Here is a 27,226-nt window from a genome sequence, read left to right on the forward strand (position 1 = left end):
AAGTCATCTCACCACTTCCTCGTTCGCCGGCGAAATATTTTTCTTCATGTTCGTTTGCTATGCATGTTGATGTACACCTATTGCACTCTTTTACTTGTTTCAGTCATTTAACTGTGGCCATGCTGGAGCACTGCCTTTAGTCAAGCAAATCGACCCCAGGACTTATTCTTTGTAAGCTCAGTACTTATTCTGAAAGGTTCAGCCTCCAAAGTTCGTTTATCAGCCCTTCCCCCCATGGGTGTCCCATTTCCACGTGTTCCCTCTACTTTGAGGGATCAGCACTTCCTTAGGGAGCTGTTGGCATCCAGCTTAATTGATCTCATTAGAAATGAATTTGTATTTTTTAAGTAACCACAATACCTTACACTGTTGTTTCTCTATAATTTCAGAACATCAGACAACATTGACATAACAGAAGAAACATCCTCAACATCTACCACGTTTCAAAGACTAAAAGAAGAATATTGTACAAAACAGATGTATCAGATTGTGTTTTAAAAATCTGTTGAAGAATTCTTGTGAAACAATTCCTCAGAAGAAAAATATATAAACTGATATTTGAGAGGAAAAATAATGGAAAAGAGTGAGAAAAGTGTAGAATTGATTTCCCCTGAACCCATGACAAAAGAGATGAGTTCATACGATTGTGATATCTGTACAAAGTCCTTCCTTCAAAAAAGTGACCTAACTATGCACAAACGTACTCATACAGGAGAGAAACCCTATCCTTGTGACATTTGTGGTAAATCATTCTCTTGCAGTAGTAAGTTATCTACACACATACGTTCCCATACAGGAGAGAAGCCGTATCATTGTGATATCTGTGGTAAATCATTTTCTCGAAGGAGTAATGTTACTGTGCACAAACGTATTCATACAGGAGAGAAACCATATCCCTGTGATATCTGTGGTAAATCATTCCCTCAAAGTAATCATTTAACTGAACACAAACGTATTCATACAGGAGAGAAACCTTATCATTGTGACATCTGTGGTAAATCATTCTCTCAAAGTATTCACTTATCTACACACATACGTATTCACACAGGAGAGAAACCATATAATTGTGATATCTGTGGTAAACAATTCTCTGACAATACTGCCTTAACAAAACACATACGTATTCATACAGGAGAGAAGCCATATCACTGTGATACTTGTGGTAAACGATTTTCTAGTAATAGATCCTTAACATCACATAATCATACTCACACAGGAAAGAAGCCATATCATTGTGATATCTGTGGTAAACCATGCTCTAATAAGGGCTACTTAACTGTACACAAACGTATTCATACAGAGAGATGCGATATCATTGTGATATTTGTGGTAAACCATGTTCTAATAAAAGTGTCTTAACATCACACAGGCGTATTCATACGGGAGAGAAACCATATCATTGTGATATTTGTGGTAAATCATTCTCTCAAAGTAATACATTGAAGGGACACAAATCCATTCATACAGGAGAGAAGCCATATCACTGTGACATCTGTGGTAAATCATTTTCTCAAGGTAGTCACTTAACTATACATAAACGTATTCATACTGGCGAGAAACCATATCATTGTGATATCTGTGGTAACCCATGTCCTAATAAAAGTGTCTTAACATCACACAGAATTATTCATGTGGGAGAGAAGCCATATCACTGTGATATCTGTGGTGAATCATTCTCACATATTAATATCTTAACTACACATAAACGTATTCATACAGGAGAGAAAACATATCATTGTGATATTTGTACAAAATCATTCTCTGAAAATTCTGCCTTAACAAAACACAAACTTATTCATACAGGAGAGACACCATATCATTGTGATATTTGTGGTAAACCATGCTCTAATAATAGTGCCTTAATGTCACACAAACGTATTCATTCAGGAGAGAGACCATATCATTGTGATATCTGTGGTAAATCATTCTCTCAAAGTAATACTTTAAAGGGACACAAACGTATTCATACAGGAGAGAAGCCATATCAGTGTGATATCTGTGGTACATCATTCTCTCAAGGCAATCACTTAACTGTACATAGACGTATTCATACAGGAGAAACGCCATATCAATGTGATATTTGTGGTAAACCATGCTCTAATAATAGTGCTTTAACATCACACAGACGTGTTCATACAGGAGAGAAACAGTATCATTGTAATGTCTGTGGTAAATCATTCTTTGAAAATACTGCCTTAACAAAACATAGTCGCACTCATACAGGAGAGAAGCCATATCACTGTGATATCTGTGGTGAATCATTCTCTCATAATAATATCTTAACTGCCCATAAACGTATTCATACAGGAGAGAAGCCATATCACTGTGATATTTGTGGTAAACACTTTTCTCACAATAGTAACTTTACAAAACATAAATATATTCATACTAGGGAGAAAGGAAAAGAGTAATTACTGCAGTTTCTTATTTGCCATATATGTTTAATATTCCTCTCTGTTATACAATGGAAATTATGACTGAAGTATTTCCAAAATTATTAGATGTTTTCCTTTTTGCAGTTTTCTCTTTCTGTTGCTTCCTTGAACTCAAACATTTATCTCTATTTAACCAACTCACATCGTCTCTGATGAAGGGATATCCATAATATCCCAGAAACGGCTGTAAAACTATATCTATATCTCCTTATAAATGTCCTGAAAACTCCTCACAACCTTGACTTTGTTATCTCTTTTTGTCTAATTTATATATATATATATATATATATATATATATATATATATATATATATAATATATATATATATATATATATACATATATACTAGAGGTTGGGGTCCACCAGGGTTCAGTACTCAGCCCCCTCCTATTTATCATATTCCTACAGGCAATTACGGAGGAATTCAAGACAGGTTGTCCTTGGGAGCTCCTCTATGCTGACGACCTTGCTCTTATTGCTGAGTCACTATCAGAGCTGGAGGAGAAGTTCCAGGTGTGGAAGGAGGTTTAGAATCGAGGGGCCTTAGAGTCAACCTAGCTAAAACCAAAGTACTAATAAGTAGGAAGGTAGACAATCCACAAATGTCTTCAGGAAGATGGCCCTGCTCGATCTGTAGAAAAGGTGTACGTAAAAACTCTATAAGATGTACCCAGTGTAAGCTATGGACACATAAGAGGTGCAGCAATGTCAAATATAGGCTAACTGGGAAGATAGTTTTTGTATGTGGCAGATGCTCAGGAGCATTACCTCCGAAAATCTGCAGAAAAAACTTCAGTCACTTTCCAAGGGGAAAAACTAGAAGTAGTTGATGGCTTCCGTTATCTAGGTGACCAAGTCAGTAGTGGAGGTGGGTGCGCTGAAAGTGTAACTGCTAGAATAAGAATAGCCTGGGCAAAGTTTAGGGAGCTCTTACCTCTGCTGGTGACTAAAGGCCTCTCGCTCAGAGTAAAAGGCAGACTGTATGATGCGTGTGTACGAACAGCCATGCTACATGGCAGTGAAACATGGGCCGTGACTGCCGAGGACATGTGTAAGCTCGTGAGGAATGAAGCCAGTATGCTCCGATGGATGTGTAATGTCAGTGTACATACTCGACAGAGCGTTAGCACCTTGAGAGAAATGTTGTACCTAAGAGGCATCAGTTGTGGTGTGCAAGAGAGACGATTGCGCTGGTATGGTCATGTGGCGAGAATGGATGAAGATAGGTGTGTGAGAAAGTGCCAATCCTTAGCAGTTGAGGGAACCCGTGGAAGAGGTAGACCCAGGAAAACCTGGGACGAGGTGGTGAAGCACGACCTTCGAACTTTAGGCCTCACTGAGGAAATGACCAGCGACCGAGACCTTTGGAAATATTCTGTACGTGAGAAGACCAGGCAGGACAAGTGAGCCCAGCCCACTTATGAATGCCTTTCCTCCCTTGGACACAAAGACCTGTTGAGGCAAGCGAAGTCGATATAGAACCTCATCCGACGACAGGCACCCATGCCAACCCCCCTTTGCTTGCGAAGACATGTTGGGGCAAGCGAAATCGAAATCGAAGTCAAAATCGAATTGAACCAGCCAGGATCCCTGGTCTGGTGGTACGTAAAAAGCACTATCCGACTCGTGGCCGATGCCAGTGCCGCCTCCGCTGGCTTCCGTGCCGGTGGCACGTAAAATACACCAATCTGACCGTACAACAGGCACCCATGCCAACCCCCTTGCTTGCGAAGACATGTTGGGGCAAGCGAAATCGAAATCGAATTGAACCAGCCAGGATCCCTGGTCTGGTGGTACGTAAAAAGCACTATCCGACTCGTGGCCGATGCCAGTGCCGCCTCCGCTGGCTTCCGTGCCGTGGCACGTAAAATACACCAATCTGACCGTACAACAGGCACCCATGCCAACCCCCTTGCTTGCGAAGACATGTTGGGGCAAGCGAAATCGAAATCGAATTGAACCAGCCAGGATCCCTGGTCTGGTGGTACGTAAAAAGCACCATCCGACTCGTGGCCGATGCCAGCACCGCCTCGTCTGGCTTCCGTGCCGGTGGCACATAAAATACACCAATCCGACCGTGGCCGTTGCCAGCCTCGCCTGGCACCTGTGCAGGTGGCACGTAAAAAGCACCCACTACACTCACGGAGTGGTTGGCGTTAGAAAGGGCATCCAGCTGTAGAAACACTGCCAGATAAGACTGGAGCCTGGTGCAGCCTTCTGGCTTCCCAGATCCCCGGTCGAACCGTCCAACCCATGCTAGCATGGAGAACGGACGTTAAACGACGACGATGATGATGATGATGATGATGATGATATATATATATATATATATATATATATATATATATATATACATATATATATATACATATATATATATATATATATTATAATATATATATATATATATTATATATATATATATGTATGTGTGTGTGTGTGTAGTATGTAATCATATCAAAGGGAAATGGAATTTAATTAAAATAAAAAACATTTAACTAAAAATTTACATTTCCAGTGGTCTAACATGTAAAAAAGTTTAGTCAAAGAGACTATATATTAGTCATACGATACAGTGTATATTTAAACACATAAGGAATCCACGAAAATCTAATTCGGATTCAGCGTCAAATATCCCATCAATATGAAACATTGAAATATTCTTTTCAAGATAATTGTAAACAGTAATTAAAACCACAAAGATCCAGTTATCCTTCTCGTATCTCCTTTTCCTCCATGTGATTCCAGTGCGTAACTTGTACTTATTTAATCGATCCCGAAAGGATGAAAGGCAAAGACGAACTCGGCGGAATTTGAACTCAGAACGTAGCGGCAGACGAAATTACCGCTCAGCTTTTCGCCCAGCGTGCTAAGATTTCTAATAATTCGCTGCCCTTACTCAGATATAGATATTAACATAAACTCACGTAAATATAATCAGGTGCAATAAACGAAAATATAAAGGGATGTAAGGAGAGTTATGTGTATCAATTATTACTGCCAGGAGACACGCATGCGCATTGGACGTACTTCCTAATTCATGTTCGTTTTCGTTTTCGATGTCCAGGTGCGTGAATTCCTCGAAATCTTCTTCTAATACTTTTATAATTCTTATATCGCATTTCTCAACTGCCAGACACACACATATATAACAACACTATCCTTTATGAAGCATTTCCGTAAGTATTAAGCAAAGAAAATTTTCATTGTTTTTAATTCTGTAGACTTTCGGTCTTTGGCGCGTCGATTCTTTGTGTCTTTTCTTACGTTTTATGAATGGGAGATGTCCTTGATTAGTGCGGGATTTGACTGCTATTTCTAGCTATGAATGGGAGATGTCCTTGATTAGTGCGGGATTTGGCTGCTATTTCTAGCTATGGAAGGCAGATGTCCTTGATTTGTGCGGAATTGCTCATATACATAAGTTGGATAATATCCGATTTGAGTGGGATTTTTTCCAAGTCACGGAAATTGATTTCCACTCGCTTTTACGGCACCAAAAACCATTAAAATTAGGCGAACCTAGCGCCTAGTCCCCCCCCCCCAACAGACCTATTTTTTTTTTCTTTTGCCTGTCTCCCATATTTTCGATGACGGAGATACCGAATATGCAAAAAAAAAAAGTACGTTTTCAAAATTTTTAATTCCCCTCCAACTTGATTTTTAACTTTTTTTCGAAAGTTTTTGTTTCAATCCACGTTGAAAAATATGGAGATTAAGAATATGGTGTGTGTGGTGGGGAGAACAAATTTTAGTCTGAAATTCTTTATGAAAAACTCCAGAATTGATCATTAACGCCCCCTCGTCATTCCATCATGCTGTCTAAATGTGAAAACGAATGGCTGTTTTGTCCGTTTTCGCATGCGTATAATAATAATAATGAAGTTATTGTATACAGTGCTCAGGTACACCACAACTTGTCAGAAAGTGCGTATAAAAGATATGCAGTAAAGTACAAATGTCTGGGAAGTGAACAGTGTATGAGTCAGATACATGCTTGTGTGTGTGTATGGAGGGAAGAAAATCAGGTGTAGATTTGTGCGGGATTTGGCTGCTATTTTTGAGCCAAAAAATTAACTAACTAACTACAGTTTGTTCGAATGAGCAGAGAAAGAAGTACAAAAAAATAGATTTTACATATCTGTCGTAGAAGAGTGGTCCCGGGGCGCGCACTCACGCATCCAATTATTTTACGATCAACCAATTATTTTATCTTGTAAATTGAAGAATCTGATGTTATTTGGAACTAAAATTGAGAAATTTGGGTAATTTTAGCCAATCAACAGTGTGGCATTAGCAGCTAGTTACCATGACACCAGGATGCTGTGTTGTGGTTCACTTCACTTGTTTATCAGCCCTTCCACCCATGTCTTCACGGGTGTCCCATTTCCACGTGTTCCCCCTACTTTGCGGGATCAGCACTTCCTTAGGGAGCTGTTGACATCCAGCTTAATTGATCGCATTAGAAATGAATTTGTATTTTTTTTACTAACCACAATATCTTACACTGTTGTTTCTCTATAATTTCAGAACATCAGACAACATTGACATAACAGAAGAAACATCCTCAACATCTACCACGTTTCAAAGACTAAAAGAAAATATTGTACAAAACAGATGTATCAGATTGTGTTTTACAAATCTGTGGATTTCTGTGAAACATTTGCTCTGCAATAGTATTATTTGTAAAATTTCTGAACATCACCGACTGGAGTGTCAAGAAGAGGGGCCTGTGTGTTGATTAAAGTTGGATAAATTGATTTAAGTGTTGCTAAACAAAGGTGACACTAGACAGAAATACAACAGTAGAAGTGTATATAAGGAATAAAGTGTAAAAACAAAAGCAAGAAAAATATATAAATTGGGATTTGAGAGGAAAAATAATGGAAAAGAGTGAGAAAAGTGTAGAATTGATTTCCCCTGAACCCAAGACAAAAGAGATGAGTTCATACGATTGTGATATCTGTACAAAGTCCTTCCTTCAAAAAAGTGACCTTCTTATGCACAAATGTACTCATAGAGGAGAGAAACCGTATCCTTGTGACATTTGTGGTAAATCATTCTCTTGCAGTAGTAAGTTATCTACACACATACGTTCACATACAGGAGAGAAACCATATCATTGTGATATCTGTGGTAAATCATTCTCTCGAAGGAGTAATGTTACTGCGCACAAACGTACTCATACAGGAGAAAAACCATATCATTGTGACATCTGTGTTAAATCATTCTCACAAAATATTCACTTAACTGATCACAAACGTATTCATGCAGGAGAGAAACCTTATCATTGTGATATTTGTGGTAAATCATTCTCTCAAAGTATTCGTTTATCTACACACATACGTATTCATTCAGGAGAGAAACCATATCATTGTGATATCTGTGGTAAATCATTCTCTGACAATAGAAACTTAACTGTACATAAACGTATTCATACAGGAGAGAAACCATATCATTGTGATATCTGTGGTAAATCATTCTCTCGAAGTAGTCACGTTACTGTGCACAAACGTATTCATACAGGAGAGAAACCATATCACTGTGATATTTGTGGTAAACACTTTTCTCACAATAGTAACTTTACAAAACACAAATATATTCATACTAGGGAGAAAGGAAAAGAGTAATTTCTGCAGTTTCTTATTTGCCATATATGTTTAATATTCCTCTGTGTTATACAATGGAAATTATGACTGAAGTATTTCCAAAATTATTAGATGTTTTCCTTTTTGTAATTTTCTCTTTCTGCTGCTTCCTTGACCATTCATGCATTCCTTTTCCATGGTGTAAGGACTTCTGTACCAAAACTTCTCATCCTCCTGACGATCCTACACTTTATTCTTTATTGGAGACTGCATCCACAAATTTCTGTGAATTTATTGCTTAGAGCAGTAGAAGCAGAGAGACAGTCTTGTAAGAATGGGAGCAGTTGGTAGCTGGAACAGAAGCTAGGAAACAGGACACTTTAGCAAGGAAAAAGTAGAGTATGTATATGTATGATTTTGATATACGTACATACCCATCTACATATGTGCTGGTGCATCTCTTCCTATACACCCCTCCCAACTCCTCTCCTATCCTCCCCTCACATCTTGACCATCAACTAACACTTCTTTTCTCACTTCTTTCACCCTTTCTTCACTTTCCTTTTTTTTTCACCCTTTTCAATGTTTTCTACTCTCTTTTTATTATTTTTTGTCCCTTTTCTTTTTTCCTCTCATTTTCTCTTCCTGTCTTCATTTTGACCAACCTCCTCATTCTAATCATGCACATCTCTTCCCCCACCCCCATCTATCCACAGATACTCCCAATACATTCTCAAATTTTCATTCACACCACAAAACCCCTTTGAATGAGCAACACCGAATCCACGGCACCACACTTAGAAATAACTAAACATGAACTACTATCGAAACTTACATACCATGTATAGGAAACTTTTTTACCACTTCTATACACCACTTTACTTGAATAATGGAACTGCAACTACAATATTTTGTATTTGACTTCTACTTTCATTCTCTTATTTCCCTCTATATTCCCTACAATAATTCCTTATTTCGAACTCAAATATTTATCTCTATTTAACCAACTCACATCGTCTCTGATGAAGGGATATCCATAATATCCCAGAAACGGCTGTAAGACTATATCTATATCTCCTTATAAATGTCCTGAAAACTCCTCACAACCTTGACTTTGTTATCTCTTTTGTCTAATTTTTATATATATATATATATATATATATATATATATATATATACTTATATATATATATACTTATATATATATATACTTATATATATATATACTTATATATATATATACTTATATATTTATATATATATATATATATATATACTTATATATTTATATATATATATATATATATATATTTATATCTATATATATATATATATATATTTATATATATATACATATATATATATATATATATATACACACACATATGCTGATACAAGACCCACATTAAACTCCTCATATTATTATCGAACCAAGAGTTTAACTACGTTCTGTCCATAGCACTTACTTAGTGTTACCAGCCACTCTTTGTGTCTTCTAGATACCAATACACTTATCATCATCATCGTCGTTTAGCGTCCGTTTTCCATGCTAGCATGGGTTGGACGGTTCTACTGGGGTCTGTGAAGCCAGAAGGCTTCATCAGGCCCAGTCAAATCTGGCAGTGTTTCTACGGCTGGATGCCCTTCCTAACGCCAACCACTCCGTGAGTGTAGTGGGTGCTTTTTACGTGCCACCCGCACACTTCATCATCATCATCATTTAGCGTCCGTTTTCCATGCTAGCATGGGTTGGACGGTTCTACTGGGGTCTGTGAAGCCAGAAGGCTTCATCAGGCCCAGTCAAATCTGGCAGTGTTTCTACGGCTGGATGCCCTTCCTAACGCCAACCACTCCGTGAGTGTAGTGGGTGCTTTTTACGTGCCACCCGCACTGGTGCCAGACAGAGCTGGCAAACGGCCACGAACGGATGGTGCTTTTTATGTGCCACCGGCACGAGGGCCAGGCGAGGCTGGCAACGGACACGAAACGGGGCGGTGCTGGCAACGGTCGCGAAACGGAAAGTTCTCTTACATGCCACCGGCACTGGTAACACATCTGCAATTTCCATTGATCGATTTCCATTGATCGATTTCGATTCTGATCCTCACTTGCCTCAATGGGTCTTCACAAGCAGAGTTTCGACATGCCACCGGCACTGGTAGCACATCCGCAATTTCCATTGATCGATTTCGATTCTGATCCTCACTTGCCTCAACACGTCTTCACAAGTAGAGTTTTGTGTCCCAAGAAGGGAAGGTATGCATACGTAGGCTGGCTCCATCCCATGTAGAAGGCCACGGGTTGTGGACTCACTTGTCCTGCCGGGTCTTCTCGCGCACAGCACACTTCCAGAGGTCTCGGTCTCTAGTCATTTCCTCAGTGAGACCTAAAGTTCGAAGGTCGTGCTTCACCACCTCGTCCCAGGTTTTCCTGGGTCTGCCTCTTCCACAGGTTCCCTCAACCGCTAGGGTGTGGCACTTTTTCACACAACTAACTTCATCCATTCTCGCCACATGACCATACCAGCGCAAACGTCTCTCTTGCACACCACAACTGATGCTTCTTAGGTCCAGCTTTTCTCTCAAGGTACTTACACTCTGCCGAGTGTGAGTACCGGCATTACACATCCATCGGAGCATACTGGCTTCATTCCTAGCAAGCTTACGCATATCCTCAGCAGTCACGGCCCATGTTTCACTGCCATGTAGCATGGCTGTTCATACACACGCATCATACAGTCTGCCTTTCACTCTGTGCGAGAGGCCTTTTGTCACCAGCAGAGGTAAGAGCTCTCTGAACTTTGCCCAAGCTATTCTTACTCTAGCAGTTACACTTTCAGCACACCCGCCCCCGCTGCTGACTTGGTCACCTAGGTAACGGAAATTATCAACTATTTCTAGTTTTTCTCCCTGGAAAGTGACGGAAGTTGGTCTCAGAGCATTTTCAGTGTTTATTGTTCCTGAGCATCTGCCACATACAAAAACCATCTTCCTAGTTAGCCTTCCTTTGACATTGCTGCATCTCTTATGTGTCCATAGCTTACACTTGGTGCATCTTATAGAGTTTCTACCTACACCTTTTCTACAGATCGAGCAGGGCCATCTACCTATATATATATATATATATTATATATATATATATATATATATATATATATATATATATATATATATATATATAGAGAGAGAGAGAGAGTATGTAATCATATCAAAGGGAAATGGAATTTAATTAAAATTAAAAACATTTAACTAAAATTTACATTTCCAGTGGTCTAACGTGTAAAAAAATTTAGTCAAAGAGACTATATATTAGTCATACGATACAGTGTATATTTAAACACATAAGGAATCCACGAATATCGAATTCGGATTCAGCGTCAAATATCCCATCAATATGAAACATTAAAATATTTTTTCAAGATAATTGTAAACAGTAATTAAAACCACAAAGATCCAGTTATCCTTCTCGTATCTCCTTTGCCTCCATGTGATCCCAGTGCCTAACTTGTACTTATTTAATCGACCCCGAAAGGATGAAAGGCAAAGACGACCTCGGCGGAATTTGAACTCAGAACGTAGCAGCAGACGAAATACCTATTTCTTTACTACTCACAAGGGGCTAAACGCAGGGAGGACAAACAGGACAGACAAAGGGATAAAGTCGATTATATCGATCGCAGTGCATAACTGGTACTTATTTAATCGACCCCGAAAGGATGAAGGCAAAGACGACCTCGGCGGAATTCGAACTCAGAACGTAGCAGCAGACGAAATACCTATTTCTTTACTACTCACAAGGGGCTAAACGCAGGGAGGACAAAGGACAGACAAAGGGATAAAGTCGATTATATCGATCGCAGTGCATAACTGGTACTTATTTAATCGACCCCGAAAGGATGAAAGGCAAAGACGACCTCGGCGGAATTCGAACTCAGAACGTAGCAGCAGACGAAATACCTATTTCTTTACTACCCACAAGGGGCTAAACACAGGGAGGACAAACAAAGACAGACGAAGGGATAAAATCGATTATATCGATCCCAGTGCGTAACTTGTACTTATTTAATCGACCCCGAAAAGATGAAAGGCAAAGACGACCTCGGCGGAATTTGAACTCAGAACGTAGCGGCAGACGAAATTACCGCTCAGTTTTTCGCCCAGCATGCTAAGATTTCTAATAATTCGCTGCCCTTACTAAGATATGAATATTAACACGAACACACACACACACACACGTTACTATGGAAACAGTTCTTCACAATCAGCTATGCATAACATAGTTCAGATCATTGTGGTTTCCATCACTGTTTACAATTTTGTTTCAGTTGTTTTCAAATTTGGTATACTAATCATGAAAAGAAAAATTAATTTCTCCTTGGCTGTGTGGTAAGTAGCTTGCTAACCAACCACATGCTTCCGGGTTCAGTCCCACTGCGTGGCACCTTGGGCAAGTGTCTTCTGCTATAGCCCCGGGCCGACCAATGCCTTGTGAGTGGATTTGGTAGATGGAAACTGAAAGAAGCCTGTCGTATATATGTATATATATATATATGTATTTGTGTGTCTGTGTTTGTCCCCCTAGCATTGCTTGACAACCGATGCTGATGTGTTTACGTCCCCATCACTTAGCGGTTCGGCAAAAGAGACCGATAGAATAAGTACTGGGCTTACAAAGAATAAGTCCCGGGGTTGAGTTGCTCGACTAAAAGGTGGTGCTCCAGCATGGCCGCAGTCAAATGACTGAAACAAGTGAAAGAGTAAAGAGTAATCAAAAAGTTAGTTTCTAAAATTTGCGAACTTTGGGTATTTTAGCCAATCAGAAGTGAGTATTTTACATAACACCGTGGCGAAATTTTCTATTTCTATCGTAACAAATGCAAAGATCTTTCCATGGGATGTTTGAGGTTTTCATCCTATTTTACAATTAGCTTTAAAAAACACTTTCTAATGTATCATGTAGATATAGTTTTTGAAGCTGAATCCGAATTTGTTATTCATTTATTCTAGAAAAATTTTGCAAAAACGTTAGAGGAATTCAAAGTTAGAACATTTTTCAGAATTTTCAGCCAATCAGAAAACAGCACTTTCGCTGCCCGTCTTTCATCAAGAAGAAGGGGGAAGGTGGCATTGGCATGACAAAATATTCTTTACTACTATATGCACTAGGCTCAAATTTATTTTGGGAAGGGACCAGTCGCTTAGATTGACCTCATCAGGCAACTGGTACTTAATGTATTGACTCCAAAAGGATGAAAGGCAAATTCGACCTCGGCGGAATTTGAACTCAGAACGTAAAGACAGACGAACTACCTATTTCTTTACTACCCACAAGGGGCTAAACACAGAGAGGACAGACAAAGGGGTTAAGTCGATTCCATCGATCCCAGTGCGTAACTGGTACTTATTTAATCGACACCGAAAGGATGAAAGGCAAAGACGACCTCGGCGGAATTTGAACTCAGAACGTAACGGCAGACGAAATACCTATTTCTTTACTACCCACAAGGGACTAAACACAGAGAGGACAAACAATAATTCGTTGCCCTTACTCAGATATAGATATTAACACAAAACACACACACGTAAATAAAATGTAATCAGGTGCAATAAACGAAAATATAAAGGGATGTAAGGAGAGTTATGTGTATCAATTATTACTGCCAGGAGACACGCATGCGCATTGGACGTACTTCCTGCTTCATGTTCATTTTCGTTTCCGATGTCCAGGTGCGTGAATTCCTCGAAATCTTCTTCTAATACTTTTATAATTCTTATATCGCATTTCTCAACTCCCAGACACACACGTATAAAACAACACAATCCTTTATGAATCATTTCCGTAAGTATTAAGCAAAGAAAATTTTCATTGTTTTTAATTCTGTAGACTTTCGGTCTTTGGCGCGTCGATTCTTTGTGTCTTTTCTTACGTTTTATGAATGGGAGATGTCCTTGATTTGTGAGCGATTTGGCTGCTATTTCAAGCTATGAATGGCAGATGTCCTTGATTTGTGCGGAATTTGGCTGCTATTTCTAGCTATGAATGGGAGATGTCCTTGATTTGTGCGGAATTGCTCATATACATAAGTTGGATAATATCCGATTTGAGTGGGATTTTTTCAAAGTCACAGAAATTGATTTCCACTCGCTTTTACGGCACCAAAAACCATTAAAATTAGGCGAACCTAGCACCTAGTCCCCCCACTCCCCAACAGACCTTTTTTTTTTTTCTTTTTCCTGTCTCCCATATTTTCGATGACGGAGATACCGAATATGCAAAACAAAACTACGTTTTCAAAATTTTTAATTCCCCTCCAACTTGATTTTTAACTTTTTTTCGAAATTTTTCGTTTCAATCCATGCTGAAAAATATGGAGATTAAGAATATGGTGGTTCTTGGTCTCAAGAATTTGTCTTATGAAGAAAGGCTGAAGACGCTCGACCTTTACTCTCTAGAAAAACGACGCCGCCGTGGTAATCTCATTCTTGCTCACAACATCATAAGCGGAAAGTGTAACCTCTCGAAAGAGCTGTTCTTCACTCCTGCTCCAGAGCATCGGCTGCGGGGGTCACTCCGAAAAGCTCTATCTGCGACGATTTCATCTCAATCGAAGGAGAGGGGCTTTCTCCGTCCGGGTTGCGGATCCGTGGAATAAGCTGCCGGACGAGATAGTGAAGATGCCGACGACCGCTCGGTTCAAAGTCTCCCTTGACCAGAAATGGCCTGAACTCTTTGCATGAACACCACCCTGTATATAACTCCATGTCCCCCTACATGGCCTTGCTTTTTGCTTTTTGAGCCAAAAAATTAACTAACTAACTAACTACAGTTTGTCCGAATGAGCAGAGAAAGAAGTACAAAAAATAGATTTTACATATCTGTCGTACAAGAGTGGTCCCGGGGCGCGCACTCGCGCATCCAATTATTTTGCGATCAACCGATTATTTTATCTTGTAAATTGAAGAATCTGATGTTATTTGGAATTAAAGTTGAGAAATTTGGGTAATTTTAGCCAATCAACAGTGTGGCATTAGCAGCTAGTTACCATGACACCAGGATGCTGTGTTGTGGTTCACTTCACTCGTTTATAGCCCTTCCTCCCATGTCTTCATGGGTGTCCCATTTCCACGTGTTCCCTCTACTTTGAGTGATCAGCATTTCCTTAGGGAGCTGTTGGCATCCAGCTTAGTTGATCTCATTAGAAATGAATTTGTATTTTTTAAGTAACCACAATATCTTACACTGTTGTTTCTCTATAATTTCAGAACATCAGACAACATTGACATAACAGAAGAAACATCCTCGTTTCAAAGACTAAAAGAAAATATTGTACAAAACAGATGTATCAGATTGTATTTTAAAAATCTGTGGAAGAATTCTTGTGAAACAATTCCTCAGAAGAAAAATATATAAACTGATATTTGAGAGGAAAAATAATGGAAAAGAGTGAGAAAAGTGTAGAATTGATTTCCCCTGAACCCATGACAAAAGAGATGAGTTCATATGATTGTGATATCTGTACAAAGTCCTTCCTTCAAAAAAGTGACCTAACTATGCACAAACGTACTCATAGAGGAGAGAAACCCTATCCTTGTGACATTTGTACTAAATCATTCTCTTGCAGTAGTAAGTTATCTCTACACATACGTTCCCATTCAGGAGACAAACCCTACCCTTGTGACATTTGTGGTAAATCATTCTCTTCCGGTAGAAATTTATCTCTACACAAACGTATTCATTCAGGAGACAAACCTTATCAGTGTGATGTCTGTGGTAAATCATTCTTTAACATTAGCGACGTAACAAAGCACAAACGTTCTCATACAGGAGAGAAGCCGTATCATTGCGATATCTGTGGTAAATCGTTCTCTCGAAGTAGTTACATTACTGTGCACAAACGTATTCATACAGGTGAGAAACCATATCATTGTGATGTCTGTGGTAAATCATTCTCTCAAAGAAATCACTTAACTGAACACAGACGTATTCATGCAGGAGAGAAACCATATCATTGTGATATCTGTGGTAAATCATTCTCTCAAAGTATTCACTTATCTACACACATACGTATTCACACGGGAGAGAAACCATATAATTGTGATATCTGTGGTAAATCATTCTCTGAAAGTCATGCCTTAACAAAACACATACGTATTCATACAGGAGAGAAGCCATATCACTGTGATATTTGCGGTAAACGGTTCTCTAGTAAAAGATCCTTAAAATCACACAATCATACTCAAACACGAGGGAAGCCGTATCAATGTGATATTTGTGGTAAACCATGCTCTAATAATAGTGCCTTAACATCTCACAGACGTATTCATACTGGAGAGAAGCCATACCACTGTGATATATGTGGTAAATCTTTCTCTCAAAGTAACACCTTAAAGGGACACAAAAGTGTTCATACAGGAGAGAAGCCATACCATTGTGATGTCTGTGGCAAATCATTCTCTCTAAATGGTGACTTAGCTAAACACAAACCTATTCATACGGGAGAGAAGCCATATCACTGTGATATTTGTGGTAAATCATTCTCTGGCAATTGTGCCTTAGTAGCGCACAAACGTATTCATACAGGAGAAAGACCATATCATTGTGACATCTGTGGTAAATCATTCTCCCAAAGTATTCAATTAACTGTACACAGACGTATTCATACAGGGGAGAAGCCATACCATTGTGATATTTGTGGTAAACCATTCTCTCATAATAGTGCTTTAACATCACACAGACGTATTCATACTGGAGAGAGACCATATCATTGTAATATCTGTGGTGAATCATTCTCTCATAATAGTATCTTAACTGCGCACAAACGTATTCATACAGGAGAGAGGCCATATCACTGTGACATTTGCGGTGAATCTTTCTCTCAAAATAGTACACTAACTACTCATAAACGTATTCATACAGGAGAGAGGCCATATCACTGTGATATCTGTGGTAAATCCTTCTATCAGAATAGTAAGTTAACAAAACACAAACATATTCATAGTAGGGAGAAATGAAAAGGGTTGGTTCTCTTTTCTTATTTGCTTTATATGTTTACTATTCCTGTGTGTCATGCAATGGAAATTATGACTGAAGTACTTCCAAAAATTTTAGATTTTTAAAATTTTGTTTTTGCTCTTTTGAACTGCTGCTTCCTTGACCATTCATTCATTCCCTTTCCTGGTGTAAGGACCTCCATACCAAAACTCGTTGTCTTCCTGGCAACCCTACACATTGTTCTTTATTATATACTGCATTCCCAATTTCTGTGAATTTATTGCTTATAATCTTTTAAATGCTTCATCCATTAAATATATCATACAATAACAAGTTATGGCTGTTTCATTCACAGGAATTTTGTAAGATTGTTAAATATGTGCTTAAACACTAACCTCAAGTACAAAAGAGAAGAGACCACACAGTAAGGTCATGAGGCATAAGTATAGTTCAGTTACCAGACTAATTCCTTGTTAGTGTCTGAAGAATAGTTTCTTTAAATGAAACTTTGCAGAGATACATTTTCGGTTGTCTAGATTATGATGATTTTCGTAAAACTGAGAAAAAACGTTTTGGAAGAGATTCTGGTCATTCTCAACCCCACCCTGTTTTTGTTACTACTAACTTCAGAACCTGGGGAAACCTACCAACCACATGATTACCTATGAGTCTGATTACAGAATCCTGATTGGCTAAATTCTCACCAGAAAGCAGGACAGGTAGATACTTGTAAATGCAAAGTTGGTCAATGGTAAAGAATGGACTTCACAGCATAGGTTATCAGTTACTGACTTGCGACTGACAGCAAGAAAGTCACAGATTTCAACCAATCTGTAACGGAATGTCCTCAAAGCTCATGCATACTTTAGAGATGCACTAATTAAAGTCTTTGATGAAAAGAAAGAGAGGGAGGACCACTGGTAGGTCAGATGGGGCAATCCATGTTATGCTGCAAAACATATCTGTGGCTGGTGCCATGTGAAGGGTGACATGATGGTGGAGCAGGGAATATACTGATCAGTAGAAGCAGAGAGGCACTGTTGGAAGAACGGGAGCAGTTAGTAGTTAGAAGAGAAACTAGGAAACAGGACTCTCTAGTAAGCAGAGTGTGAGGGCGCGTGGCTTAGTGGTTAGGGCATTCGGCTCATGATCGTAAGGTTGTGAGTTCGATTCCCGGCGACGCGTTGTGTCCTTGAGCAAGACACTTTATTTCACGTTGCTCCAGTCCACTCAGCTGGCAAAAATGAGTTGTACTTGTATTTCAAAGGGTCAGCCTTGTCACTCTCTGTGTCACGCTGATTATCCCCGAGAACTACGTTAAGGGTACACGTGTCTGTGGAATGCTCAGCCATTTGCACGTTAATTTCACGAGCAAGCTGTTCCGTTGATCGTATCAGCTGGGACCCTCGTCGTCGTAACCGGCGGAGTCAAAGAAAGTAAGCAGAGTACAAAGTGGACCAAAAATATGAAGTGTTCTGGTTTGGAGAAATTGATGTGTGAGGTGTGTGTGTGTGTGTGCAGACGGATAATGACTGACTTGCATTCAGTGATTCTGAAAGGAAAGAGCCCTGGAAGTGCATGAACTTGGATTCTTCACCTTCTACATCTTGTCCTCCGACTCAACTTGCACAACGACAGCACCGTACCTACCCCCTACTGTCTGGAACACTACCCCTTCTGCTGCTGTCCGTAATGCCTCCTCCACGGTTTCCACTTTTCCTTTACCTGTCGCAAACACCCTACACGTTACCGCTCTCCCTTTAAAACAGCCCATCGCCCCCCACCCCACCCCGGCAGAGACAACCCCACGCTCCGCCCACCTTCCTCACCCATCCCCAAGACCTCTGGCAACTTAGCAAGGTTAACCTCTCCGCCTGTTGGCCTCACCACTCCTGCACAACTCATTCCTCCGTTCAACGCCACATCCAGTCCGTCGACCGGTCTCACCAGCTCCTCCTCCTCCGAAGTCGACAGGTCCGACTCACCGAGGCCAGAACACCCGCTCCTCCCTGCCATCTCTCGAACCACACCACCGCTGCGAACAGCAAAAATCCAAAACAATTACAAAATACAAATCTAACCCCGAAACATTCAACCCACACAGACGCAAAAACGCGAAGCATGAGACTCGTCGTGCTAACATTACTTATTTCTTTACTACCCACAAGGGGCTAAACACAGACAAGGACAGACAAACGGATTTAAGTCGATTGCATCTACCCCAGTGCGTAACTGGTACTTATTTAAACGACACTGAAAGGATGAAAGGCAAAATCGACCCTGGCGGAATTTGTACCCAGAACATAAAGACAGACGAAATACCTATTTCTTTACTACCCACAAGGGGCTAAACACAGACAAACGGGTTTAAGTCGATTGCATCTACCCCAGTGCGTAACTGGTACTTATTTAATCGACCCCGAAATGAGGAAAGGCAAAGTCGATCTCGGCGGAATTTGAAATGAGAACGTAACCGCAGACGAAATACCTATTTCTTTACTACCCACAAGGGGCCAAACGGATTAAGTCGATTATATCGATCCCAGTGCGTAACTGGTACTACTTAATTTATCGACCCCGAAAGGATGAAAGGCAAAGTCGATCTCGGCGGAATTTGAAATGAGAACGTAACCGCAGACGAAATACCGCAAAGCATTTCGCCCGGCGCGCTAACGTTTCTGCTGCCAACTCGCCGCCTGGCGCTCTAACGTTTCTGCCATCTCGCCGCCTTGGCGCTCTAACGTTTCTGCCAGCTTGCAGCCCTTACTCAGGTATAAATATTCACACATAAACACATATAAATATGATCAGATGCAATAAACTAAAATATATTAGGGATTCAAGAAGAGTTGTCTGTCCTACAAATTACAGGCAGGAGACACGCATGCGCATGAAACGTATTTCCTATCTCGTGTCCGTTGTGAATGCTTTGTGCGTGAATTTCTTTTTGTCAGCTTTTAATACGTTTTATAATAATTATAAAACTTATTTGTAATTTATTTCTCAACTCTCAGATACACACATATAACAACGCTATCCTTTATGAAGCATTTCCGTAAGTATTAAACAATGAACATATTCAAGGGTTTTAATCCTGTCGACGTTCGGTTTTTCACACCTCTATTCTTAGAATCTCAACGGATTCCCATGTTTGCGATGACGGAGATTCCGAATATGCAAAAAACGGAAAGACTTCCTTTTGTACCCCGAATCCCACTTTGTTTTTTGCTTTTTTTTTCTTCTCATTTTATATTTTTTACAGACACCCCAGTTTTCGGGTGCGGAGATAATAATAATAATAATAATAATAATAATGAAATTATTGTATACAGTGCTCAGGTGCACCACAACTTGTCAGAAAGTGCATATAAATTACATGCAGTAATGTAGAAATGTCTGGAAAGCGAACAATGTATGAGTCAGATACATGCTTGTGTGTGTATGGAGGGGAGAAAATCAGGTGTACTGTTGGTGAATCTCAGGAAGCATGGAAGTTTTGAAGGATGCAGTGCTCCGACAACTAACAACTGACGCAGGCAGTTTGTTCCATGCTTCAGCAACTCTCAGCGTAAAAAAATGTTTCCTGAAGTCATGGGAGCTGTGCTGTTTTCTTACTTTGTAAATATGTCCACGTGTGTTAAATGGGTGGAGTTTGAAAAGGTGCTCAGAGTTATTGTTTGTACGATGGTTGATAATTTTATGGGTGTCTGCCAAGTCAGCTGTCAGACGTCTGAAAAAGAATTGGCATTTCAAACGTTTAAACAACACTTTCAAATTATCTTTCTGGACAAAGGCTAATGTTAGTGTCCCCTATTCTGTGGTTTTATTTTCAAACTGTTACACAATGTGGAGGGGTCAGTGTAGTTTACAAATATGTCAGCTTCACACAAGATTCTGTGGAGTAAATTTTGATGTCCATTGTCTATGTTGGCATGGTTGGATGGTTTGAGCAGGGCTGGGAAGCTGCAACAGACTCCAGTTTGATTCCTCATCGTTTCTACAGTTGGATGCCCTTCCCAGTGCCAACCCCTTCGCAGTGCACAGGGTGCTTTATATGGTACTGCACAGGCACTTTTAAATGGCACTGCCTGTCCGCTTTTATGAGGAACAATCACAATTGCTTTTCGTCACCAGAGGGATGAGTGTACTTCTGCTGTGGAGTACGGGTCTTCTTGAGTACAGCAAGGTGCCAGACATCTCGATCTTTGTCATATCACCTGAAACTTTCAGCATCTTAAGTTCGTTTATCAGCCTTCCACCCATGTCTCCTGGGTGTCCCACTTCCACGTGTTCCCTCTACCTTGAGGGATCAGCACTTCCTTAGGGAGCTGTTGGCATCGAGCTTAATTGATCTCATTAGAAATGAATTTGTATTTTTTAAGTAACCACAATATCTTACACTGTTGTTTCTCTATAATTTCAGAACATCAGACAACATTGACATAACAGAAGAAACATCCTCAACATCTACCACGTTTCAAAGACTAAAAGAAAATATTGTACAAAACAGATGTATCAGATTGTGTTTTACAAATCTGTGGAAGAATTCTTGTGAAACAATTCCTCAGAAGAAAAATATATAAACTGATATTTGAGAGGAAAAATAATGGAAAAGGGTGAGAAAAGTGTAGAATTGATTTCCCCAGAACCCATGACAAAAGAGATGAGTTCATACGATTGTGATATCTGTAGAAAGTCCTTCCTTCAAAAATGTGACCTAACTATGCACAAACGTATTCATAGAGGAGAGAAACCCTATCCTTGTGACATTTGTAGTAAATCGTTCTCTTGCAGTAGTAAGTTATCTCTACACCAACATATTCATACAGAAGAGAAACCCTATCAGTGTGATGTCTGTGATAAATCATTCTCTGATAATGGTGCTCTAACTAAACACAAACGTATTCATACAGGAGACAAACCTTATCAGTGTGATGTCTGTGGTAAATCATTCTTTAACATTTGCTATGTAACAAAGCACAAACGTTCTCATACAGGAGAGAAGCCATATCATTGCGATATCTGTGGTAAATCGTTCTCTCGAAGTAGTTACGTTACTGTGCACAAACGTATTCATACAGGTGAGAAACCATATCATTGTGATGTCTGTGGTAAATCCTTCTCTCAAAGTATTCACTTAACTGGACACAAACGTATTCATGCAGGTGAGAAACCTTATCATTGTGACATCTGTGGTAAATCCTTCTCTCAAAGTATTCACTTATCTACACACATACGTATTCACACGGGAGTGAAGCCATATACTTGTGATATCTGTGGTAAATCATTCCCTGAAAATAGTAAATTAACAAGACACATACGAATTCATACAGGAGAGACACCATATCACTGTGATATCTGTGGTAAATCATTCTCTAATAATAATGCCTTAATATCTCACAGACGTATTCATACTGGAGAGAAGCCATACCATTGTGATATTTGTGGTAAATCATTCTCTCAAAGTAACACCTTAAAGGGACACAGACGTATTCATTCAGGAGAGAAGCCATATCAGTGTGATGTCTGTGGTAAAACATTCTCTCTAAATGGTGACTTAGAAAAACACAAACCTATTCATACAGCAGAGAATCCGTATCACTGTGATATTTGTGGTAAATCATTCTCTGGCAATTGTGCCTTAGTAGCACACAAACGTATTCATACAGGAGAAAGACCATATCATTGTGATATCTGTGGTAAATCATTCTCTCAAAGTTATCAGTTAACTGTACACAGACGTATTCATACAGGGGAGAAGCCATACCTTTGTGATATTTGTGGTAAATCATTCTCTCAAAGTAACTCCTTAAAGGTACACAAAAGTATTCATGCAGAGGAGAAACCATATGACTGTGATGTCTGTGGTAAATCATTCTCTCTAAATGGTGACTTAACAAAACACAAACCTATTCATTCACTGTGATATTTGTGGTAAGCCATTCTCTGGCAATTGTGCCTTAGTAGCACACAAACGTATCATACAGGAGAGAGACCATATCATTGTAATATCTGTGGTGAATCGTTCTCTCATAATAGTATCTTAACTGCGCACAAACGTATTCATACAGGGGAGAAGCCATACCATTGTGATATTTGTGGTAAACCATGCTCTAATAATAGTGCTTTAACATCACACAGACGTATTCATACTGGAGAGAGACCATATCATTGTAATATCTGTGGTGAATCATTCTCTCATAATAGTATCTTAACTGCGCACAAACGTATTCATACAGGAGAGAAGCCATATCATTGTAATATCTGTGGTAAATTCTTCTATCAATATAGTAAGTTAACAAAACACAAACATATTCATAGTAGGGAGAAATGAAAAGGGTAGATTCTCTTTTCTTATTTGCTTTATATGTTTACTATTCCTGTGTGTCATGCAATGGAAATTATGACTGAAGTACTTCCAAAAATTTTAGATTTTTAAAATTTTGTTTTTGCTCTTTTGAACTGTTGCTTCCTTGACCATTCATTCATTCCCTTTCCGTGGTGTAAGGACCTCCATACCAAAACTCGTTGTCTTCCTGGCAACCCTACACATTGTTCTTTATTATATACTGCATTCCCAAATTTCTGTGAATTTATTGCTTATAATCTTTTAAAAGCTTCATCCATTAAATCCACAGACGTATCATTTCTCTCTTGTCCTGTCTTCTCGGAGATGTTTATACAATGGACAACATAGCTAATCCCTGTCTTTATGTATCAACGACTTGAAATAGTTCTTTTGCTGATAATCTAAATAAAAGCCAGTTCACCTTTGATGTATTTCTTGTCTTTTATTCAATGGATGTTTGTCAAACAGAGAGCATCCTGGCAGTATCCTTCTTCACCTAGGTTTAACCACAGTCTCCAGCAGCTTCATGGAGCCTCATGCAAGGTTGGGGTGGGAATGACATCACTCACTGAAGATTCACCCAGAGATGAGTCTTCTGTAGTCCTTCCTGCTGGTCATGACTTTGTAGTCTCTGTTGCTGTTGTCTATGTCACGTGTTGGATCTTTTACAGTGTTCAGAAAACATTGAGCAACAGTCATAAACACATCTGAGACTGTCACCTTCTATCATTCCAGGAAGCCAGTAGCCTTCCTGACGACAACCAGGATGGCTTTTCCTGTGCATGAATTTCGATTCATCAACTTCTGCATCTTGTCCTCCAAGTTGCACAGGAGTGTACTAATATTTCGAAGTAATTATACCAATTAATAATTGCTTCTGTTCTAATTCCAATTTGTCTCATTACAACACACTTTTGCAGTCCATTTCGGTCCAGTAACAAATCGACTTTGTAAGGCGAGTCAATGGTAGACGGACACCTGGGAAAAATGGAATCCTCTCGAATGGTCAGATGTCAGTTGTAAATTGAATCCTCCGCATTCGTCCTTCAGCTATTGTATGCCGTTGTGAAAGGAATATCAACGCCTTCCAACACTCAGAAGGATTGTAGACGTCAGGTAATGGATTGTTGAACTCATGTCTTTCGTTGTGACTTCAATGTTATGCAGAATGCGAACCCCTTTGAGTCAAGTCGTTAACGTCAATGACCGTTTCAACAACCCGGTATCGTCCCACCTTTCTGGAACCTAATGCTAGCCTTTGATATCAGTGTGAAGTTTCTTAATACTAGCGATAACAGAATCTCAAACAAGGACAGACAAACGGATTAAGTCGATTACATCGACCACAGTGCGTAACTGGTACTTATTTAATCGACCCCGAAATGAGGAAAGGCAAAGTCGATCTCGGCGGAATTTGAAATGAGAACGTAACCGCAGACGAAATACCTATTTCTTTACTACCCACAAGGGGACAAACAAGGACAGACAAACGGATTAAGCCGATTATATCGCCCCAGTGCGTAACTGGTACTTAATTTATCGACCCCGAAAGGATGAAAGGCAAAGTCGACCTCGGCGGAATTTGAACTCAGGACGTAGCGGCAGACGAAATACCGCAAAGCATTTCGCCCGGCGCGCTAACGTTTCTGCTGCCAACTCGCCGCCTTGGCGCTCTAACGTTTCTGCCAGCTTGCAGCCCTTACTCAGGTATAAATATTCACACATAAACACATATAAATATGATCAGGTGCAATAAACTAAAATATATAGGGATTCAAGAAGAGTTGTCTGTCCTACAAATTACAGGCAGGAGACACGCATGCGCATGAAACGTATTTCCTATCTCGTGTCCGTTGTGAATGCTTTGTGCGTGAATTTCTTTTTGTCAGCTTTTAATACGTTTTATAATTATTATAAAACGTATTTGTAATTTATTTCTCAACTCTCAGATACACACATATAACAACGCTATCCTTTATGAAGCATTTCCGTAAGTATTAAACAATGAACATATTCAAAGGTTTTAATCCTGTAGACGTTCGGTTTTTCACACCTCTATTCTTAGAATCTCTTCTATGTTTTATGAACGAGAGATGTCCTTCATTTGTGCTGGACTCGCCTGCTATTTCTAGCTATGGAAGGCAGATGCTCTTGATTTGTGCGGAACACCTCATACATATGAGTTGGATGTTACCCGATTCGAGGGGGATTTTTCTAAATTATCTTCACGGTTCATTTGAAAATGATGGGAGGTGGGGAAGCCTTTTATGAAAAGTCACGAATATCTGATTCCGCCCGCTTTTACAACACCGAACACTATTAGAATCCTGGCGCACAGTCACCCCACCTCCAAACAGACGTTTCTATTTTATTTATTTCTTTTCAACGGATTCCCATGTTTTCGATGACGGAAATTCCGAATATGCAAAAAAAGGAAAGACTTCCTTTTGTACCCCGAATACCACTTCGGTTTTTGCTTTTTTTTTTCTCATTTTATATTTTTTACAGACACCCCAGTTTTCGGGTGCGGAGATAACGAATCTGAAAAAGAATTGGCATTTCAAACGTTTAAACAACAATGTCAAATTATATTTCTGGACAAAGGCTAATGTTTGTGTCCCCTATTCTGTGGTTTTATTTTCAAACTGTTACACAATGTGGAGGGGTCAGTGTAGTTTACAAATATGTCAGCTTCACACAAGATTCTGTGGAGTAAATTTTGATGTCCATTGTCTATGTTGGCATGGTTGGATGGTTTGAGCAGGGCTGGGAAGCTGCAACAGACTCCAGTTTGATTCCTCATCGTTTCTACAGTTGGATGCCCTTCCCAGTGCCAACCCCTTCGCAGTGCACAGGGTGCTTTATATGGTACTGCACAGGCACTTTTAAATGGCACTGCCTGTCCGCTTTTATGAGGAACAATCACAATTGCTTTTCGTCACCAGAGGGATGAGTGTACTTCTGCTGTGGAGTACGGGTCTTCTTGAGTACAGCAAGGTGCCAGACATCTCGATCTTTGTCATATCACCTGAAACTTTCAGCATCTTAAGTTCGTTTATCAGCCCTTCCACCCATGTCTCCTTGGGTGTCCCACTTCCACGTGTTCCCTCTACCTTGAGGGATCAGCACTTCCTTAGGGAGCTGTTGGCATCGAGCTTAATTGATCTCATTAGAAATGAATTTGTATTTTTTAAGTAACCACAATATCTTACACTGTTGTTTCTCTATAATTTCAGAACATCAGACAACATTGACATAACAGAAGAAACATCCTCAACATCTACCACGTTTCAAAGACTAAAAGAAAATATTGTACAAAACAGATGTATCAGATTGTGTTTTACAAATCTGTGGAAGAATTCTTGTGAAACAATTCCTCAGAAGAAAAATATATAAACTGATATTTGAGAGGAAAAATAATGGAAAAGGGTGAGAAAAGTGTAGAATTGATTTCCCCAGAACCCATGACAAAAGAGATGAGTTCATACGATTGTGATATCTGTAGAAAGTCCTTCCTTCAAAAATGTGACCTAACTATGCACAAACGTACTCATACAGGAGAGAAACCCTATCCTTGTGACATTTGTGGTAAATCATTCTCTCGAAGTAGTCACGTTACTGTGCACAAACGTATTCATACAGGAGAAAAGCCATATAGCTGTGACATCTGTGGTAAATCATTCTCTCAAAGTCATCACTTCACTGTACACAAACGTATTCATTCAGGAGAGAAACCGTATCATTGTGACATTTGTGGTAAATCATTCTCTCGAAGTATTAATGTTACTGTACACAAGCGTATTCATACAGGAGAGAAACCATATAATTGTAATATCTGTGGTAAATCATTTTCTCAAAGTAT

General features: G+C 39.5%; 1 protein-coding gene and 1 long non-coding RNA gene across 2 annotated transcripts in view; both read left to right on the plus strand.

The window, feature by feature from the left end:
• The window catches only part of LOC118761325 (zinc finger protein 431-like), a 43,153-nt gene extending 19,710 nt beyond the window's left edge, over window positions 1–23,443 (plus strand). The window contains exons 4-11 of the mRNA XM_036499146.1: window positions 736–780; window positions 1,788–2,129; window positions 7,869–8,032; window positions 16,003–16,046; window positions 16,299–16,359; window positions 22,692–22,775; window positions 23,010–23,093; window positions 23,178–23,443. Of these exons, the coding sequence (XP_036355039.1) occupies window positions 1,863–2,129; window positions 7,869–8,032; window positions 16,003–16,046; window positions 16,299–16,359; window positions 22,692–22,775; window positions 23,010–23,093; window positions 23,178–23,349 (876 nt within the window). The 5' untranslated portion in view covers window positions 736–780; window positions 1,788–1,862 and the 3' untranslated portion in view covers window positions 23,350–23,443. The remainder of the gene's footprint in view (window positions 1–735; window positions 781–1,787; window positions 2,130–7,868; window positions 8,033–16,002; window positions 16,047–16,298; window positions 16,360–22,691; window positions 22,776–23,009; window positions 23,094–23,177) is intronic.
• A 1,759-nt stretch (window positions 23,444–25,202) lies between these two features.
• On the plus strand, window positions 25,203–26,675 carry LOC118761326. Its single transcript, XR_004997294.1, has 2 exons — window positions 25,203–25,354; window positions 26,601–26,675. It is a non-coding gene; the product is annotated as an uncharacterized LOC118761326 (long non-coding RNA).
• The last annotated feature ends 551 nt before the right edge of the window (window positions 26,676–27,226 follow it).

Source organism: Octopus sinensis, unplaced genomic scaffold (assembly GCF_006345805.1).
Source record: "Octopus sinensis unplaced genomic scaffold, ASM634580v1 Contig12214, whole genome shotgun sequence".
Taxonomy (NCBI): domain Eukaryota; kingdom Metazoa; phylum Mollusca; class Cephalopoda; order Octopoda; family Octopodidae; genus Octopus; species Octopus sinensis.